We start from the raw sequence: 20868 nt of genomic DNA, 5'->3' as shown, positions 1-20868 counted from the left end.
AAGACAATACCGTTTTGCGTTGCTTACGGGTGTAATAGAACATTAAGAAAAGCCTGTGAACATATTTTTTTTTCTTTTCCGAAAGATAAAGGCATCATGAAAGAATGGGTACATTATTACAAACGAGTCGATTTCAAAGCAACACCATACAGCACTATGTGCACGTTACATTTCTCAAAGGAATGTTACGAGAAGGATCATGAAAAAATAGCAGCTCAAAGATACGCAAATGCTAGGCCTAGACTAAAAGTTGGCGCTGTTCCAGACATACCTTTGAACATTTTAAATCCTGGGAAAAGCGTTAAACGTGTGAGTTACGAAAATGGGCAGAAGGACGAGTAAGTGACCACAAAATGCAACAATCAATCCACATATCTTCTATCTAAAACAGCAGTGCTAAAAACAAATCTGATAGCCCGACACCCTGGGCCCCTTCTGGTTTTAGTTCCGGCCCATCCTGTATTCAAAGTGAGGTGCCCGTCAGGCTTGTCGAAACAAAAAGTGTTTGCCTGAGGAAACTTTGATCGCGCTGGTGAAATGAGTAAATGTATTTTCAAGATGTTGACATACATGCCTTAACACGGCACAATCTAAATCAAATCACCACTGTCGTAGGTGAAATTTAGATTTGATTTTAATCAAATCGAAGCTTTGCTAAAAATAAGATTCTAAACCTGTCGTGTTTCAAGAAAACACAATTTTCAGTAATCTTATAAAAATTAAATTTTAAAAAAATGCATTGTATACATGTAGTATGCATAAACGGTAATCTGTATTAATTGGAACTGATATAAAACTATTCCTTGGGCAGTTTAAAAAGGAGCGATTAAAAAAAAAGGTCAAAGTTTCACATTAACTGTCTGACAATAGAACGGGGGAGGGACTATTGACCCCCCCCCCCTTGCCCCAATGTGCGACCGCCCATTTGACGTGCCTTTTCTCGCTGTGATACGCCTTATTATTCCCCCATGACAAGCCCCTTTTGCATACTCTGGTCAGTTCTGGCTAAATTGCAAAATAGCTAAAGTTTTGATTTAAGTACGCAAACAATAAAGCCTGTGTGACTAATGAACAGAATCCTTATCCTTACATTGATCTTGTGAAAAGGACTGCCCTTCGGACATACTTCAAAGAAACCATGTTCGACAGTGTGTGTATGTATAAGCACCAGCAATTGATTACCAAATAAACGATGCCTATTTTGTTGTTACTTACGATGCCATGGACTTCATTTTAACAGTTCAAATCTGCAGTCACAAGTTACCGTACATCTGGCAACTGTTTTTCTCAAGTTTTATGCCCCACCTTATTTTCTTAGGTTTAAGTCTTAATGCATGTAACACTGTTTGCTGATTAAAATATTTATTTAGAATTAGTTCTTTAGGGCCACATATACTGCATGGTATATTTTGTTTTATTCCTTGTAATTTAATCATGGTAATTAAACTTTTCATATACGGTGGAGGAATGTCAGGTGTTAACTGGCCGAGTTTCTTTGGCGGAAATGGAGATGCGATTCTGTTTGCAGAGAAAATTTCAACGTGATCCTTCATTTAAGCTAATTGGTGACAATTTTATTCTTTTAATTATTTTTTTTTTACTATAGTACTGTTGTAGTTGTTTAAAAAATCTGAAATTTACTTGAATAATGTTTAATCTTCATGTTCTATTTACTGAAGAAGAAAAAAAAAAGAAAAAAACTGTTGTATGATATTAATTATTTCGTCCAGTGCAGGGTTTAGACGTGTGTGCGTGTGATTTGAATTTTTAACGTAGCTTTAACAATTTTTCAGTCATATTGCTACGATGTCAGCAGTGTGGCAGTTTAGACTGTGGATGGCATACGTTATATTTAAAAATGGTTTGGGGTTGGTTTTTTTCTTCTGACAAATGAAAATTGACAGACATAATGTAATAATCGGGACTTCGCTGCACAAAATTGAGAGATATTACGAGATCGGGATGTAGATGAGGAAATACCCACAAAATCGGGAGGTTTTTCTCCCGGCTTGAGAGTTGACAGGTATGAACTGTCCGGGCTTGTGGAATTTCATTCAGGACTTTAGTTTATTTAAGTCACCAGCCCGGGGCCTGTGCCTAACAAATTTCTTTTAGTACTTATCAGTACATAAACTATTATATCAACTTTTGAATGTGCAACCCAAATGTGGTCTCCTGTCTGCCTCGCTCGCCAATGTTTATGTTTGTATTCGAGGACTCGCTAGTATAGCGTCACGGTACCACGTGATCTGTCGTCTCATTAAAACTCGGAAAAACTCGGCAATTTACGGAATCGTGGTATCTTCCACGCAATATAATCACTACCCGCTTACGATATTTCATTTATAAACATTGCAGTGGAATTAAAATCTGTAGAGAATTACATACGTAAAAGGAAAATTTTGATTTCTAGTCTCCTTTAAAACAAATCCTAATATTAAAAATAGTTTCAATCCAAGTTACTAAGAGCCTTCAAAATTCGGGAGACTTGCATGTATGCAAGTGCCTTCACAATGTACTTAGTGGAAACTTTATGATGGCTGGGCATGGATTAATATGAAAGCTCAATGATGCAAGCACATTTTTTAAATTAAAGCCACATACTGTCAAAATACAAAGGCTTCGAGCTGGGACCAGTTCTAAGGCTCATGGCATCAAAATGTCAACTCTTATCTTGATCAAAGTTAGATTTTATTAGTGGCAAAAAATGAGACTAGTAGCTAAAGGCTTATTGGTTAGAATTCTCATCATGAACTAGTTAATTATAATTTATTAACTTTAAGCTAAGCATGAGTTTTGTACAGAATAAATATTCAAGAATCCAATGGAAGACTTCACGGCAAGAATAAAATATACAGCCCTGGCGGTGACTCTTCCTCTCCACCCTTTCCAGCTATGTCAAAGTGTCTACCACATTTTACTTCAACACCGCTTGCATCATATGCAACTGTACTGGCAACATCAGTCCATCAGATGGAAAAAGTTTATGCCAAACTGTACGTTCTAGCAATGGAAGTCTGTCTTAAAATTGACCAATTTTATTACATTTATAAATGTGATCTACCTCACGGAGGTGAAGGCATATGAGCATGTGAGTGAGATGATTGTTTTGCACAGAAAGTATCAGATGCACTCTGGCCATATTAAATTTTCTTTCATTAAAATTTGTAATTCATTTATTAAGTTCATCGTCCTACCTTCCTTGTACTTGTACTTGAGCTTCAGCTTTTCATTCTTCTCATTTTCGACGGCTACGCTCACATCACTACTGTCAAATTTCTCAGTGGTAATATCCACTCTACCCACAACTTCCTCATTCGCAATAGGTGGTAATGGGTTCATTTCCATAGCAATGACCTTGTCTTGGTTTATGATGCCTTCAGTAGGATCCTTGTTTTCTTTCTCTACCACAGGTGATGCAACTTCCATCTCTGTGGACTGAAATAATGAAACAGCAAATAAAAATTCAAATTAAAAGAATTTATGGTTTCCCTTGATTAATTTCCAGGGATTTAACTGCAAAAGTCTTGCAGAAATGTTAATAGTATTATTAATAGTACCATTATTATCATCTTTGATGTTATTGTTTAAAAAATTGAACCATATCTTGTAAGAATGGCAGCTTTCTTTTTGAATAATTATGTATGTGCGTGTATAAACAGAGTGTGCTACTTTTAAGTGCCATTGGTCTATAATACTCTCAAATTTCAAGTAAAGCTTGGTGGAAAGATCAACTGTTTTTTTTTTTTTTGTCTCCCAAGGCTGAAAAATACACTCCTCCACCCTTAATATCTGAAGTTGTTGGATTTATAATGCTTGAACATTCAACATTTTTAGAATCATTACTACAAGAAATAGGGCCTCGTTTAGGTACAATATGTTCGAGAATAGGAGAAGTAATCCATCCAGTCCAAATTGTCACTGTTAAGCCCCAAAAAGCTGGATTCCAATCCTTGCAATCCTTCTAAAGTACAAATTGGGTAGAAACTAAATTCATAATGGACATAACAATAGAAGATGTGTTTGCGCATACAGAGATAGGGAACACCATATACCCCTTCCACTTGTATGGTGGAGACAGAATATAAGACAAGATATCAATCTTTCTTACATAACCAGTGAGTGCTCAACCCCAAATCTCAAATTTGAGGCATGCATTAACAGAGTGTGGTTTGGTAGTGTGAACTAGCAGTCAGAACATAAACTGGTAAAGATCGGCGCAGCAGCTCAAGTGGTGGTGAAAATCGGGCTGCAGAGACATCTGGTCTATCTGGGGATCATAGTGCATTTTCCAGTTCTGTCTACTCTGTCCCACAGCAAACAAAGTAATCTTCAGTTCAGAAAGAAATTCATCTGCACATATTCAGAATCTTGAGATGGAACAAGCTCAGGTTTCTCTAGGCTGGTATAAGACCCAGCCAGGTCACTATGGACCAGGAAAGAGACAGATTTTATCAGAGGAACTCCAGACGACCATTGTGGGTCAACTGATCATGGAAATACTGAAGGATATGGATCCCCAGTGACCTCGAGCACTGAGCGCTTAGGCCAGGATTTTGTAGCAGACCAAATCACCTCTGTTTGAATGGGTTTTAAACTTAGCCAATATGAGTATGGTAGAAAGCTTGCTAATATCTTCCCAAGGGTCGGCGGTTCTTACCAGTTTTGCCAAGTTTCACCTCCAAATAGTTATCGCTGCCTTGTATAGCCCTTCGTGTGCTACAAATTGCATTCAACCCAAGCAACAATGGTGGGATGAAAACGAAAAAAGAACATCTTCGCAAGCACTTTACAAGTAAGGTGCTAAAAACCATCACAAGGGACATGAAAGGGACTTAAAATATATGCTATTGAAATATCACCGGGGATTTGGTGTTTTCGGATCTATCCAGATATAGCTTTCAAAATGTGTTTCCTACTTAATTTTCGGGCAAAAATGATAAACACCTCCAGGGGTTAATGCGTTAAATAAGTAACAGAAAGAAGCAAAACCAATAACTGTATTATAATTAATAAATAATTTAATTCTTTAAGTTAAAATGAAAAATAAAGAGATGCTTTCAATACTGTGAATTATACAGTGTTTTCGAATGAATCCCAACTTCTGAATGTGCTAATGTACCAATATCATTGAATGTGCTTATGTGCCAGTATTCTTGATGTATCACAATGATATAATCTAGATTGTCCTTGAATGAATTCACAAAAATCACATAGCAATATTTTAGTCTAAAATGTCAATTGGCACTTTGTAATTCCAATTAATAATTTAGATAAATAATTCGTCTCAATTTATAAATGAACACAATGGTAAACGATTCCAGGATTATAGTTAAAGGAGGACTGAGTAATCTTCTTGATCTCAACATTAATTACATCCCATCCTAACCAGTGTCGCAATAACTGCTTCTGACAAATTAAATCATCCTAAAGAAAAATTACCCCAAACTAGAAACAAGTTTGTTTTCTGGAACATCCAAGGTCATAATCTATGCTAGGCCTTGAATTCAAATCCCAGTAAACCTCATTTATAACTTAACAACAATACAAAAAGCAGGTACACATGCATACTTTACCCTCAATCACGGATAAAGGTCAACCACACTAAATGAATTAAATGTACAAAACATATGAAAGTTTTCAAAATCTAACAGTGAAGTTGAGAACCTATTTGAACTTTTGACAGCAGACAGTATTTGTAACCATCTAACGTGTTATACATGTTCTCATTGCTAACAAACAGAACAATAGAAACAAACTGTTCGCAGCTCCTCCCTTAACATGTTCATCACCATATGTGCCCCAAAAGTATACTCCACAGCATCAGAAAAAATGTAATTTTCTTTTTCTGTAAGCAACACTAAGATCTAAATGCCTTTGGAATTTGTAAGAAAGATTCCTTCTTTTTAATTTGTCATGTTTTAACATTTTTGGCATTCTTTAGGGCAAGTCATATTCAGATTATTCAGATGAGAGTAGCAATATACAGAAAAGGCATGAAGGAAGGCAACCGACAACAACATCAAAAACAACAATCTCCCTATCTTATGTTATTTTAATAAAGTCTGATAAAATGAATAATGATAAGAAATAAACATTCCTGTGTATAATTGTTTTTTTTTTTCATTATATTGCTCGTTAAATTTGCATCTGTTTTTGTTTTGTGGCCTATACTCACAGGACGTAATTACGTGCTCCAGGGGGCACCTTATTGTGGCCTTTCAGAACCCTAGCGTCTCTGCATATGCTTCCCTGGGATGGTAACTGACCAGCGCACTGAGCACTCGCAGTCATTAACACTACTGGTTGTGAACTTGCCAATGCTAATTTGTTTGATTTCCATACCCTCTAACAGCCATAATTTGGTCTTTTTTCTTCTTTTTTTCTTCAGAAACAATGTCCTAGATTGCTCAATGTATGTTAGCAAGCCTGCCTTGAACATATACAAAAGCAACGCTAATGCACCTGCCTGACGTTGTTTAGATATGAATAAAGTTTGTCGGGGTTGTCATCCAAACCGGAAAATGCATTGCCAACATGGCAGATCTAGTCATTTACATCATTTTTATGGGCTAGGAAATATGTTACACTGCAAAAGTTTGTCAAATTTTGGACTGAAATTGGCACAAAATATAACCATTTAATGCTCTTTTAATAGCCAGATACATGATTTTAATAGTACTGATAGCCAACTTAACATTTTATAAACTCCCAGGCTGCTTCTTTAGCGATTGCTAGCACAAATCTATAGAGTGCAAATCACGTGTGTACCCTTTCACCATTTTTTAGACGTGTTGCTAAGTACTGTCTCTACTTTTCATTTACTATTCTGTTTTCAGGCACAACAACTTGTGAAACTCTAGAAATGAATAGTGTAATGTATATTATATTTAATTGTCTGCTTGTTATTTTTAATTATTTTGGTTTCATTACATGTTATTGTAATGTAACTTTGTTTACTGTACTTGACTTTGTCCTAAATTGAGTTCATTTCTGCTTGATCTGATTGACTTTTTTTAAATTTCATTTATGTAAACAACTAATAATAGCTTCATTATTCTGTATGTGTATGACCTCATTAACTGTATTACTATTCAGGTAAAGAAAGTGTGGTAAATATGTTGATCAGGGTCAGGAGTTTGGAGATTCCCAAGTGAATTTTATAGGTTATTGTGTTGTGAGTAAACAAGTCTCATTATGATCATTCTAGAAAACTATTTTCCATTAGCTATGGTTGTTTTTGGAAAATGCTAATGTGACCTGAGGTCAAGCAGATAACTATATTATCTTGTGACTGTGAAGATTTCACCAGTCATGCTTTAACATCAAGCATTTTAGGTTGAATTGTGTTGTGACCAGTTGGGGCTTAAATTTATTTTCTTCAAATTATTGAATTCAAATGATTTGTTTTCTCTGGAAATTCAAAAGTGCTCTGGTACAATTCTTGGATAAAGACATTCATTGGAATTTATACTGAGTTCAAACCTGGAATAATATTTCTGTGATTCAACAAGAGATTGTTGAAAACATCAGCACTTCGATCACCATAACAGACACGTCATCGCCTTCAATTCTGGATCTCATCGGGACTTATGACAAGATGAACGCTATCGCTTAACCGGCTTGAAGCAGCTGTTCCATTTTTGTGCCGTTTTCATGATATGTTTGCTTGTTGCCTGTCTTCGCCTATGTTATTGTGTTCATTGTGTATTGGCTGTTCAGTTCGTATGTTTCTCTTCATCTCCTTCTTTTGGAAACGATAACAATTCGACTGTTTTTCACCTGTCTTGTTCCACTCCTACAACTTATGAACAAACCGCCATCACGTGATACTCGCCAGTCAACCTGTTTATGCTATGATGGACCCTCATTAATTGCTTTAAATGACCAATCTTTGGTTCTCCAGACTACATTGTGCTCTAGACTAAACGAACTGGGACTACACTCATCATTGCCTAAATGTAAATACAAGCGGAAAAAGAAACGTTGTTTCAAAGCTGCCCGGCGTAGAACAGGAAGAAGAATTCCAGTTATCTCCCTTATGCCATTTCGGGCTCAACAATTGAAAAATTCGACCGTTAATTTAGATAACCTAATTCAAATCCCTATCATTCGTTAAGCTTTGTGTGAACTATCCAAGAGATACCTCTGCGTATTGCATTATTCAATGCCCAATCAGTAGAACCACCGGAAAAGTGCACAGAAATAGTTAATTTTATCAACGATCAGAATATCGACGTCATTGCGGATCTAACACCCACTGGTTACTCCATCAAGTCGTTCCCCCGTAAATCTCGCGGAGGTGGAATTTCAATTGACTCATCGTCACCATACAGTTGGGATACTGAATTTGAGCGGCAACCATTAGCAGCATTTGAACATGTCTCTATGGATTTCGTACGTACAATCCTGATGAAGAGTGCACCAAAGTCATATGAACTTGATCCAATTCCAACATCACTGCTACTTGAGTGCTTAGATCCACTCCCTTCACTGACTGATGTTATTAATACCTCTCTCTCATCTGGCGAATTCCCATCATTTTTCAAAACTGCCATTGTAAAGCCTTTGCTCAAGAAACCAACACGAGACTATAACGATATAAAGAACTACCGCCCAGTATCTAATCTCCTATTCATATCAAAAATCTTAGAAAAGGTTGTTCTATCCCAGCTTGTATCTCATCTGAATTCAGACAGTCTTTTTAGCAATGTACAATATGCATATCGCCCTTGTCACAGTACTGAAACTACTCTTCTAAAAGTAGTTAACGACATTCTCTCTGTGTCGGATAGCGGCAAGATTACTGTTCTCACCCTCCTTGATTTGTCTGCAGCATTTGACACAATAGACCATGATATATTACTTCACCGTCTCCAGCATGTATTTGGCATTCATGATACAACCTTACTGGGGTTAAAGTCCTACTTCGTCAACAGGACAAAAATTGTATCTGCAAATGGAATACACTCCAGCCCAGTTGATCTATGTTGTGGTGTTCCACAGGAGTCTGTTCTTGGACCTGTTCTCTTCATTCTATGCACTCAGCCGCTCTCATGTGTCATAGATCATCATCCAGTGTCTCAACAATTGTACTCTGATGACACCCAAATATACAAATCGAGCCACCCAACTTATGTTTATGCTACCATCCAAGGTGTAGAGAGGTGCATTTCTGATGTGAAATCATAAATCACATGTAACAAACTGTAGATGAATGATGATAAAACTGAGGCCATTCTGATCACAGCACAAAGACTTTCTCATTTACATCCTTTACCTCAAACAATAAGTATCAGCAACACCAACATTAAATTCACACAATCAATACGAAGCCTAGGTGTTACTCTGGACAGTACTATTACATTGCACCAACATGTAATGAACATATGCAAGGCTGCATATTTTGAGCTGAGACGCAACAACTCCATTCGCAAATATATTTCAGTTGATGCCACTAAAACACTTGTGTTCATTATTACTTTCACGACTGGACTATTGTAACTCAATTCTGTCTGCTTCATCTCAGTATCTACTCCAGAAACTTCAAAAAGTTCAAAAACTACCATAAGCTGCTTACTGTTGTTGTTGGTGTTGTTCGACTTCTTTCATGCCTTTCATCTATATTTAGCAATCGCATTCCAACATCCTGATTTCCGCAAGTGAATAAAACGTGGGGGGGGGGGGCGCATTTTGTGATACTATGTAGTTATTGTTTAGGCCCATATATTGTAGTACATAATGGGTGTGCTAAGAACATAATTTGTCTTCATTTTTCTTTTCGTTAAAGATGAGTGCAAACGGGAACACGTGATATTTGCATATGTATTAGATGGCTTTAAACAGTCTACTGTGAACAACAAAAAAATAACATGTTGTCGATTCCGCAATTTTCGCTGGAATTTCTTGAGATCATTGAAGATGCAGAAAAACGACAAAGAATTCGACGCTTTTTACGAACATACGCTCATCTGGGAAAATTAATTTTTTTTCCTCAGTTTCGCTACATAGTGTGCATATATGTACACATATGGTCATTGTGGTATAACCATAACATATGCTCTTACAAACAGTTACATTTGTTTTTAATTGGGGGGGGGTCAACATTTGGCCCGTGTCCATCCTTGTCCTTTATACATAATATATCGATAACCTAATCGTAAATAATGCAAGAGCTGTTGTCTCAATTCTATCCTTAAACATATCGGGAAAATTCTTGTCCGTAACAAATTATGTGTATTTCATTAGAATCACGCTTTTAAGCGGAGGTCGTGTGTTTGATCCCTGGCCGAGTCATCTATCAAAGACTTACAAAAATGGTACTAACATCTGCCTCGCTTGACGCTCAGCATTAAGAGGTTAGTGCTAGGACTGGTCGGCCTGGTGTCAGGATAATGTGACTGAGTGGGACATCATGCTACATGTCTGCGGCATGATGTTCCAGTGCTAGACATCACTATACATTGCCACACCGCAGACATCGTAGCGAAATGACTGAAAAATTATCAAAGCTACGTTAATAATCCAAATTCACACACACACACACACACACACACACACTTTTAAGCGAAACGTGAAGCGACGAGCATGTCGTCATATCTAAATACTATTTTAAAAAACCAATTGCAAGCTTTTCAAACAATGATTTTTTTTATTTATTTTTTGTTGTGCTTCTTTTTTTTTTTTTTTTTTTTTTTGCTTTTTTTTCCGTGGTATTCTGAGATTAAAAACCATTTTTAAAAAATAAAAACAACATGTTCATTTTAGGACCGAAAGAGGCCCTATAGTACCTACCTCTTCTTCGGCGTAGTAAGTGTTGATGTAAATGTTTGCTTCGAATCCGAGCACACCTTCAATGGGTAATTCAACATTTGTTCGGCAGATGGGACAGTCAAATCGACCGTTGCGAAGGTTAACCCGTATATAATCCTCCAGACACTTGGAACAGAAACTATGTTGACATGATATTACCTTAAGATTCTTAAAACTGTCCATACAAATACCGCACTCATGTTGTCTTGTCGCCATTTTGAGAGCACTTTCGTTTTCTTCGACTAATAGAAATAGGGCTGTTTCGTTTTAGTCACGTGCATAATCAGGTCCATTTAAATATTATTAACCGATTTTTGCATTATAGTTTAACATAATACAGGTAGAGAGCTTTATAAAAGAATTACTACAAAAACTCCCATTCGTGTTTTCAGTAAATCAGTAAGTCAGAGATAAAATGTGCGATAACAATAACTTTCATAGGGAAATCACTGTTTAAGGTAGGGTATTGATCCATTATTTTATTTTTATCCATATTTATTTACGACATGTGCTTGTTATTTGTAATGAAGGACGTATATCTACATGGCCAATATCTACATATGTAATGCTTTACATACACATCATCTGTAGGGGGTACATGTTTATGCATCTATCCATCAGACAAAAGCGTGAAAAAGAAACTTATTACAATAGATAATAGATAACAAGTAGCGAGTTTTGAATACATTAACTAGTAGTAGTAGCAGTTGTAAACAGGTATACGATCTACTCATTTCATATATGGCATGCGACATACTGTCTTCTTCATAGTCTTAAAATCATCATCATCATCATCATCATCATTATCATCATTATTTGCGCCGAAATGGTAATTTTTAAAGTTAAACATCCCATGAAACTCGAAAAAGGAAGGAGGACGAGAGGGCAAGTGAAAGTTTCAGAATTCAAAATCATTCCAGACAAGATTTTTGTTTCTCAAAGTACAGACTACATATTTTCAAAATGATCAGTACTGTTTATTTGAAACTTTATACACCGTGACAGAGCAGAAGGGTGCATTCCTTTCAAGAAGGAGAGCTAAAAATTACAACAACCAATATCATAGTAGTGTCAAAAACCTTCGGGCAGATTGTTAAATCTCGAAAGCAAACTTTCATAATAGTATCATCCTCTCTGCCGCCCTTACCCCCTTATCGAAAGCAATAATGCTGCTGATTGGGAAATGATTCGATATTAGGCTAGGAATACAGCAATGTAATTTCTCTCTCTCTCTCTCTCTCTCTCTCTCTCTCATTACCATGTTGATCTTTAAGGCAGCATATATGTTTAAAGTGTTCTTTATCCTGTTTTATGCATTGTACTGAGGAAAAGTCAACGTAGTATCCATCTAAACCCAAATTTAGAAAAAACCTGAATTTTTTGTGAATATCTTTTGGAAATACTGTTTATATTAGAAATGCGATTTTGAGATTCTTTTGAAGAATCATCGAGAGCGCTTGTAAATAAAACTATCGTGACTCAGATATGTTCTTGGCTTCGAAATGAATATTAGGTTTCAACGATAAAAAGACAATGACATATATAAATATTTGGTTTATTGTAAAATCTTTAAATTTTGTAACCTGTTATGTTGAAATTAATCCAAGCATGTCCATATGTCTATCTTGTTAAATGTAATAAATCTGTAGTGCTCAGTTTGAAAGGATGTTACGATTTATATCAACCTTTGTTTGCATTTGGGTAAGTTTCTTGTAGTAGCGTACTGATGAAAGTCGAATTTCGACTTGTGGATAACGTCATTTAGAGGTCCATAGATCTCGAGTTGTATGCTGGTAAAAGGCAGAGTGTGAATATGTGTGTCCTTGAATTAAAAATATAATTATCAAATATAAAGCACAAAGGAATTGCCGATAAAAAGTGACAGCAAACGTTATCCTTCTTGCTCTTATTTAATTATTCACTTTTATGTTTTGCAAATAGTACATAAAATATTTGCGCTGCATGCAATAGCGATCATATCGAAATATTCCTCTTCTAAGCCAAGAGTACCTACCATTCCACTGAATTTAGCAATTCTGCCATAGATAGAGGGCAATAACATTTGACTACCCAGCCAGAAAAATGACTAAGTGACCAGCATGCTAGAAAAGGGAAAAGAGGATGTGCAATAAGTTCATTGAAAAAAAAAACAGTCTGAAAGCAGTTTCTTTCCAACCACTTTAGGAGATATTCATTCTGACCATTACTCGCTTTTACAGGGTTTTTTAGGTGTAGCCCCACTGGGTGCCTAATTGTCAGATTTCTAATTGTGTTAATATGGCTTTTACCCAAATATAAATCTACAAATATTAAATATAGCTTTTATAACAGCTCATAATGCACGAGTGATTTCAGACAGCTTTTTAACTTCCTTGGGGAATATAATCTCAAAATAGAATAGGTTCTTGCATTGATATTAACATATTTATCATTTCAATCCATATAGTTTGTTTTTGCGTTATCATGACAATGTTTACAAAATAATATTTGGTCGTTGATGTTTGTATTTTACCTGTTGGGTGATGACCACTGGATATTCCATTAACTCTTCTGATGTATCAAGAGTAGAGCTGATCAACAACAGATTAGCTACATTTTCACTTAGAACCAACTAGACAGTACAAGAAGTATTTTGTGTAAACTTATCGATTAGGTCAGCCATTCAGAACTAGCAGTTATAAAAAGTCGTCACCATGGGAACCGTATTCGATGTCAGATCGGCATCACTTTCATATGGGTCTAACCCTACATCACTGAAAGTCTTCTGGTGAAAAATCTATGTCGATTTGACTCTCCATTTAATAGTAGCAATATCAAGATTTTAAAATGTCTGCCATGACGGCCATAAATGGATGTCAGTAGTAATAGTGGGCTGTTTAGGGACAATGGAAAACCCAGTCAAAAAGGTCGTGGGCACGATTAGGGACAATGGGAATTTAACATGGGAAATGCAGTGGGAGTTTAACATGGGAAATACAGGACCGGGACTTTGGGGACAATGGAGAAAAGCATTACATAAGCCCTTGAGCCTGTATATCGACAAGATTTATAGGGACATGGGAAACTCCAGTCAGAAAGGTATTGTGCCACTATAGGGACAATGGGACTTATCATTAATAGAGGAACAATAGGAATAGAACAGGCAATATACAGTATACAAACACAATCAAATATACAACCGACTAAAAATAAATTTAGGCAAGAAAGCAAATATTTTCGAGGCATATGAGTGGCCCTGAAAAGGGCCTTTGGGTTCTTTTATTTTCTCCAATTCTTTCAAAATTTCCTAACTTTGTCAATCTTCCCTTTCTTCTTCTTTTTCTCTTTCTCTGGCATCCAGTAAGGATGGCACATCAATCTAAATTTCTAATGCACCTTCATCCAGATTTCATTTAGGCTGTCAAACTCCTCTGTCAAAATGAGTAGCAAGATCCGACAGGGGTGGGGTCTATTACAAAATATAGTCGCAGTAGACAATATATATAAAGAGGGAACTGAGCAATCCGTTTAATTCCGATTATTGAGTGATCCTCATTTCTAGTGTTCCTGCTGTAAGTCTGCAGACTTGTTTCATGTTGTACTTCGATATTAATCGAGAGGAAAAACATTTGATGGACTGTTCAGTGGAAATAGAAAGCGTTCATTTTTTAACTATAATATTATTCTGGTACTTTTGTAAAATATTCGAAGGAATTCTGGAAGACGCCATCTTTAAAACATCACAACTCTTTCGGGTTTTGAAATTTATACAGATGTTTTCATTCATTTAGGACTTTCATGGAACTTTATCAGTATTATTCCAGATTCAAATCATAATACTGTAAGTTCTTCTCAAATTTTTATCTATAAATTTGATAATTAAATTATTTGTTTTGTTTTACATATGTTTTGGTTTCGTTTCTTTCTGTTACTTAGTTTGTGAGTATAGAGTCGTAACATATCATTTTTCTGTCGATCTGTCAAAATTTGAATACGTTTCTTCATGTTAACGGCACACCAACATAGGAAAGATTGCATGACTCAGGATGTTTTAACTTCCACATTGGCTGTAGACTGGCATATATTTTGATTAAAGACCGGTTAGACGTCATAATAAGTCTCTTGGTGAAAACCCCATGTCAGCCATCTTGGACAAGCAGCGATAGCAATATGTTTGAGACAAAATATAAACCAGACTGGCAGTGAAATTTGCGCCATTTCTATTTCGCAATCAATTATTTTTTAAACTGCTGATTGCTGAAGCCACCTTTGTATTAATCATGAAACCATGTGCAAACGTATGGGCGGGCAGACGTCTTTCAACTGCTTAGCGCTGACAACAGGCCAACGCCTTCGCCCTTCCGATTTATGACCAGTATACCTAACCAATGGTCAGATTGGGACAATTTTCAAATCAAACAAACTAGACTCATTGGAAGTATACGTTAAGACAAGGAGCTAAAATTTGTAATAAGACTGATTCTTTAAAACTGTTGACTGCTGACGCCATCTCTGATCTTCATAAGGTATACAAATTATTTCAAACTTCAACATGATCGCCAATGCGGTCTGTTTAGCTGAAAAAGCAGTATCATTTTCACTGGGAACCAACAAAACATCATTTGGTAATCTTTTGTCAAATCACCATTTTCATCCATTGATACATTTAGTATGAGTAATAGTAGTGAATGGGGATACTATACGTACAATGGGAATTAGCATTACAGACCCCCCTGGGTCAATATACGTACAAGGGAAATTTAACATGGCGAAAAATCGTGGGTCAATATACGTACAAGGGAAATTTAACATGGGAATAAATCGTGGGTCAATATACGTACAAGGGAAATTTAACATGGGAATAAATCGTGGGTCAATATACGTACAAGGGGAATTTAACATGGGATTTTTTGTTAAATATGGGATTTTTTTAAAAAAAAATTTAAATTTAAATTTAAAAAAGGGGTAGGCAATTGAAAAGTCATTCTCTTTTCGAGAAATATGGGTGGCCCTGAAAAGGGCCTTTGGGTTTATGTTAATGTATCCATTAACATAAAGGAGTAGTGAAGGGGGGTAGTTTACGGACAATGGGAATTAGCATTAAAAACACCCTTGGGTCAGATTACGGACAATGGAAATTTAACATGGCGAAAAATCGTGGGTCAGATTACGGACAAGGGGAATTAACATGGCAAAAAATCGTGGGTCACTTTACGGACAAGGGGAATTTAACATGGCGATAAATCGTGGGTCACTCTACGGACAAGGGGAATTTAACATGGGATTTTTTTTTTTAAATTTTTTTTTTAAAAAAGGGGTAGGCAATTCAAAGACTATCTCTTTTCGAGAAATATGGCTGGCCCTGAAAAGGGCCTTTGGTTTATGTTAATATGCCCTTAACATAAAGGGCATTTGCGACATCTTCTTTTCCTCAAACTTCGTCTTACAGCAGGGCCATACATCAGAGTCCTCTTGAGGCAACCTTGTCTCTCTATATAGACTCTTCTTATCCACAGGCTGCTGTTGGTCCTGTGGACAACGGTCCACTTGGATCGGACATACATGAGCATGTCCGTCCTGAACATCATGGAAGACACAAGGGTTGAAGATTCAACGTCGGTCCACATGTTGAGGCTCCGAGAATAGGTGAATCAATGCAGTGAACGGCGCTTATTTATAGGGACAGGAAGGATTGAAACGGATTGAGTTCATTCACCAATCCGAACACGCGTTACAGAATTCAGTCAGCCCGCATCCAATCCGAAGAGAGCAGTCTGTGACGTCACGTAGTCTATATAGATTCGCTAGCGCTTGTGTGCAGTCAATCTATGCGACAGTGATTCAACATGACGGAAACTCAGAAAACGATCCATTGGGGTGCACAAGCAGGGGAGACTGCCCAAGGGAACTCGGACTTACTTTCAGAAGAGGTGAATTGGGATTTTGTGGATTTTCTCTCCTCGCAAGAATTTGTTCCGGAACCTTCGTTACCTTCTTCATTACCGCAAGTGGAAAATTTTAGACAGAGACAAAAAGAAGAATTGGAGAAATTTATACAACGACAAAAGGAAGCGGAACAGGCTTTTCTCCTACAGCAACAGCAACAAGAAGAAGAGGTAAGAAAAAAACAACAGCAGCAACAGCAAGAAGAAGTAGCAGCAAAGAAACAAGAGGGTGAAAATCAAACGGTCACGGTACTGTTGGACATTTTAGCAGAGTTAAGAAGTCTGAAACAAATGTATCAGACTTCTTTATCACGACCGAAGAGAATACGACCTTCCCGAGCTAAACACGTCAACCCTGTGACTAAGCCTACCGTACCACCCTTAGTGATTTCAACCCAATCATTATCAACATTACGCAGTCCAGAAGTAGGCCTTGGCCGTGGCAAAGGCATAAGGCAGTTAAAGTTGATTGCTTAAACTCACCCTTTCACCATGAAGAAAAAAGGCCCTTTTCAGGGCCACCCACATTTCTCGAAAAGAAATACAATTTCAATTTGCCAATAACTCAAAAAAAAAAAATAAACCCCACCCATTTTACCCTTATAGTACGTGTCTGTGTATGAGTGCGTGAGTGTACGTTCTTATTTTAAAATCACAACTCAAAGACACTTACCTTATATCATTCATTTATTCTTTTCTCCATTTTTTACAATCCAATTGACAATTCACAACACTTTAATAAAAAGTTCATTGACTTCTTCTTTCTCCTTGTTTAGTCTCTCTGTTTTTTGAACTTCTTCACTGTCACACTCTTTTCCTCTTCTTCCTCCTCACTTTCTTCCCTTCTTCTTTTCTTCTCCTGTTTCTTTTTCTTCACCTGTCTGCTTTCTTCCTCTGAAGAATCCCTCTCTTCTTTTGAAGAATCCCTCTCTTCTTCTGAAGAATCCTTCTTTTCTTCTGACTCCTCTTGTTTCTTTTTTGGGCAATCTGGAGACCAATGTCCTTTTTCTTTACAATAATAACAGGTATCTTGACTTTTGTCTTTTTTAGCCCCTGTTTTTGTTCTTTTTTGACGGTCTGGACACTCTGAAGACCAATGCCCTTTCTTCTGACAGATATAGCAAGTATCTTGACTTTTATCTCTAAAGGAAGGAGAGTAGTTCGTAGGCTGGTCTGAAGAGAATTTTCTAATGACCCCTCGCAAAGCTCTGACGAAACGTTCCATCTGGTTAGTCTCTTCCATCGTTGTGCTCGGCTTGAGAGTGAAATGAATAGTGAAAGGACAAGACACACACCCTTTTATATACGCTGGTCTGCTATGACTATAAAGTAGCTTATGGTGTTTGAACTTGAGTCATTTGACTTTTTGCTTTCAAGATGAAACGATCCCATTCATTCGAGAAGAAAGAAGAAGAAAGAAGTAAGAGGCAGAAACGTGATCTATCGCCTCGTACCAGGGCTGAAATCTTGGCACAAATTCATGCCAGTGATTTTGAAGAGGACATGAGTGAACCAGAATCCAAACCCTCTAAACCAAGTTCACCACCCTTTGTCAACCCTGAAAAGTACTATTCCATTCGAGAGACGGAAAAGCGCTCCTCTAGAAAATTTAGAACCACGGCTTACAAATACACGGTGAAGTTTAAAGATTTCAAAGCTGAAGTACCGTTAGAGAAAGCAGAAGTGTTCATCACCGAGGTGTGGGATTCTTTGCTCACCTCACTCAAGCGACAATGTCAACCCAAAGAAGACGATCGCTTGAGACTTTCCATACAACACGACGGTTTGAAATCCCCTGTTTGGATCGAGTTTAGCACCCCTGCAGAATTGACTGCTTCCAAAGTCATGGACAAGATTCAACACGTACAACAATCTAATGATCAGTTTGACATCACCGATGGTAAAGCCACACTGGACATGACCCACGTCTCTCCTCCTCAAGGGACAGGACACAAAAAGATGTTATTGGTGGACGACCTTCGCAACACCAAAAAGAGCCTCGTCCGAATTGACAACCCTCATGACCAGATGTGCTTAGCCCGTGCCATCGTGGTGGGACGAACCTATGCCAACAAGAACGACACGGTAGAATGGAAAAGAACCTGGGACACTATTCAACGTTCCGACCGAGCCAAACAACGAAATGAAGCAGAACTCCTGTTACAACAAGCCGGACTGTCCAAAGACACACCCTGTGGCATTCCTGAGATGCAAAAATTGCAAGATGTCCTAGCTCCACGATACACCTTGAAAGTGCACCCTCAAGAAGTGCGCGGACCTCTATTGTTTCGAGGGCAAGACTTTAAGGATGGAAAATACATTCATGTCTATTATCACGATGACCATTTCGATACGATTACCACTATCACTGGATTCCTGGGATACAGTTATTACTGTGAGAAATGTGACCATGGTTATAACAATCGAGAGCAACACAAGCATTGCGGATCGAAATGCACAGGATGTTTGGCCTCTTCACCCTGTCTGAGCGAAGAACCAGTGCCTTGTTCAACTTGTCTGCGCACGTTTGTCAGCCCTGCCTGTTACCAACAACATTTGAAGACGCAAGGTTCACAGAAGAAATGCGCTTGTCAACTGCTGAGATTGTGCTCTACGTGTGAACAAGTCATACGTACCAATAATACCAAGGCACACGTATGTTCAGGAAAGAAAAAATGTCACATTTGTCACCACATCGTAGACTTGGAACACCAATGTTACGTGCAAAAATACCAACCCCCACCAGAGAAAGAGGACGGTCACAAGAAGAAAGGCAATTTCATCTTTTTCGATTTCGAATGCATGCAAGAGACCGGCATTCACATTCCTAATTTCTGCGTGGCTCATCGAGCGTGCGAGAAGTGCATTCAAGAACCTATCTTCAGTCATTGCCCTCACTGCAGCAAGATTCCTGGAGGGCGTGAAAAAATCTTTCGGGGGCCAAACACGTTAGCCGATTTTGCCCAATGGGTCTTAGACCCCGTCGACAAGACGTGGAGCCAAGAGGACATCGAACGTTACGGAGATTGTCATCGTCATGCCACGGTGATGGCTCACAATTTCTCCGGATACGATGGACAGTTTCTTTTGAGGTACTATACGGAACAAGGCACCGAGCGTCCTAAAGTGACTTTGAACGGAGCCAAAATCATTTTCATGCAAGTGGGACAAGTACAGTTTAAAGATTCGATGAGCTATTTGGCCATGCCTTTGAGTCGAATGCCTAAAACGTTTGGAATGACAGAAATGGCTAAAGGGTACTTTCCACACTTTTTCAATACGGAAGCCAATCAACATGTCGTTCTACCCCATTTACCAGAGGCTCACTATTACGACCCCGACGACATGCGTACCGAACAACGAGAAGCTTTCTACGCTTGGTACCAGATTCACGCCTCGGACCCTTTCGACTTTCAGGAAGAAATGCTAAAGTATTGTCGTTCCGACGTGGACATTTTACGGCGTTGCTGTGGAAAATTTCGAGAACTGTTCATGGAACACGGAGGGGTCGATCCTTTGAAAGAAGCTTGCACCATTGCCAAAGCGTGTTCCTTAGTGTATCGACAACGATTCATGCCTGAAAAGACCGTGGCTGTCATCAGTCCTCAAACGACCCACTTTGTCAAACGTCAATACTCGGTCAAAGCCCTACGTTGGTTACATTACTTGTGCGACAAGGAAGACAAGTGGATTCAGCATGCCCGCAACGGAGGTGGCGAAAAGACCATCGGAACGTATTCGGTCGATGGCTGGGACTTAGAAAACCCCAAGATCGTGTACGAGTTTAACGGTTGCTTATTTCACGGATGTCCCGTCTGTTACCCTGACCGTGGTACTAAAAATCAGTTTTTGCAACGAACCATGGAAGACTTGTACCAGGACACTTGTCAGCGACGCCTAAAGTTAGAACAGCAAGGATACCAAGTGGTGGAAATGTGGGAACACGAGTACGATCACCGTTTGAAAACCGATCCCGAGTTTAAACGCCTCGTGGAAAGTTACCAGTTCATGGACCCGCTGAACCCGAGGGATAGTTTGTATGGAGGAAGGACCAATGCCACCTGTTTGCTGTACCAAGCCGACGAAGAGAAAGGAGAAGAAATCAAATACTTGGATGTGTGTTCGCTGTATC

At 38.0% G+C, this 20868-nt stretch overlaps 1 protein-coding gene across 1 annotated transcript in view; it reads right to left on the bottom strand.

Annotated features, from left to right (window-relative positions):
* Window positions 1-11039, bottom strand: part of LOC149774514 (eukaryotic translation initiation factor 4 gamma 1-like) — a 44464-nt gene extending 33425 nt beyond the window's left edge. Inside the window, exons 1-2 of the mRNA XM_089945265.1 lie at window positions 10795-11039; window positions 3198-3438 (exon numbers count right to left, since the gene is read on the bottom strand). Of these exons, the coding sequence (XP_089801391.1) occupies window positions 3198-3438; window positions 10795-11028 (475 nt within the window). The 5' untranslated portion in view covers window positions 11029-11039. The remainder of the gene's footprint in view (window positions 1-3197; window positions 3439-10794) is intronic.
* Window positions 11040-20868: the final 9829 nt, after the last annotated feature.

The sequence above is a fragment of the Sinohyriopsis cumingii genome, unplaced genomic scaffold (assembly GCF_028554795.1).
Source record: "Sinohyriopsis cumingii isolate HCF-2022 unplaced genomic scaffold, ASM2855479v2 utg000229l, whole genome shotgun sequence".
NCBI lineage: Eukaryota > Metazoa > Mollusca > Bivalvia > Unionida > Unionidae > Sinohyriopsis > Sinohyriopsis cumingii.
Note: the sequence above shows the minus strand (reverse complement) of the source record. Positions and strands in the feature narration are given on the sequence as shown.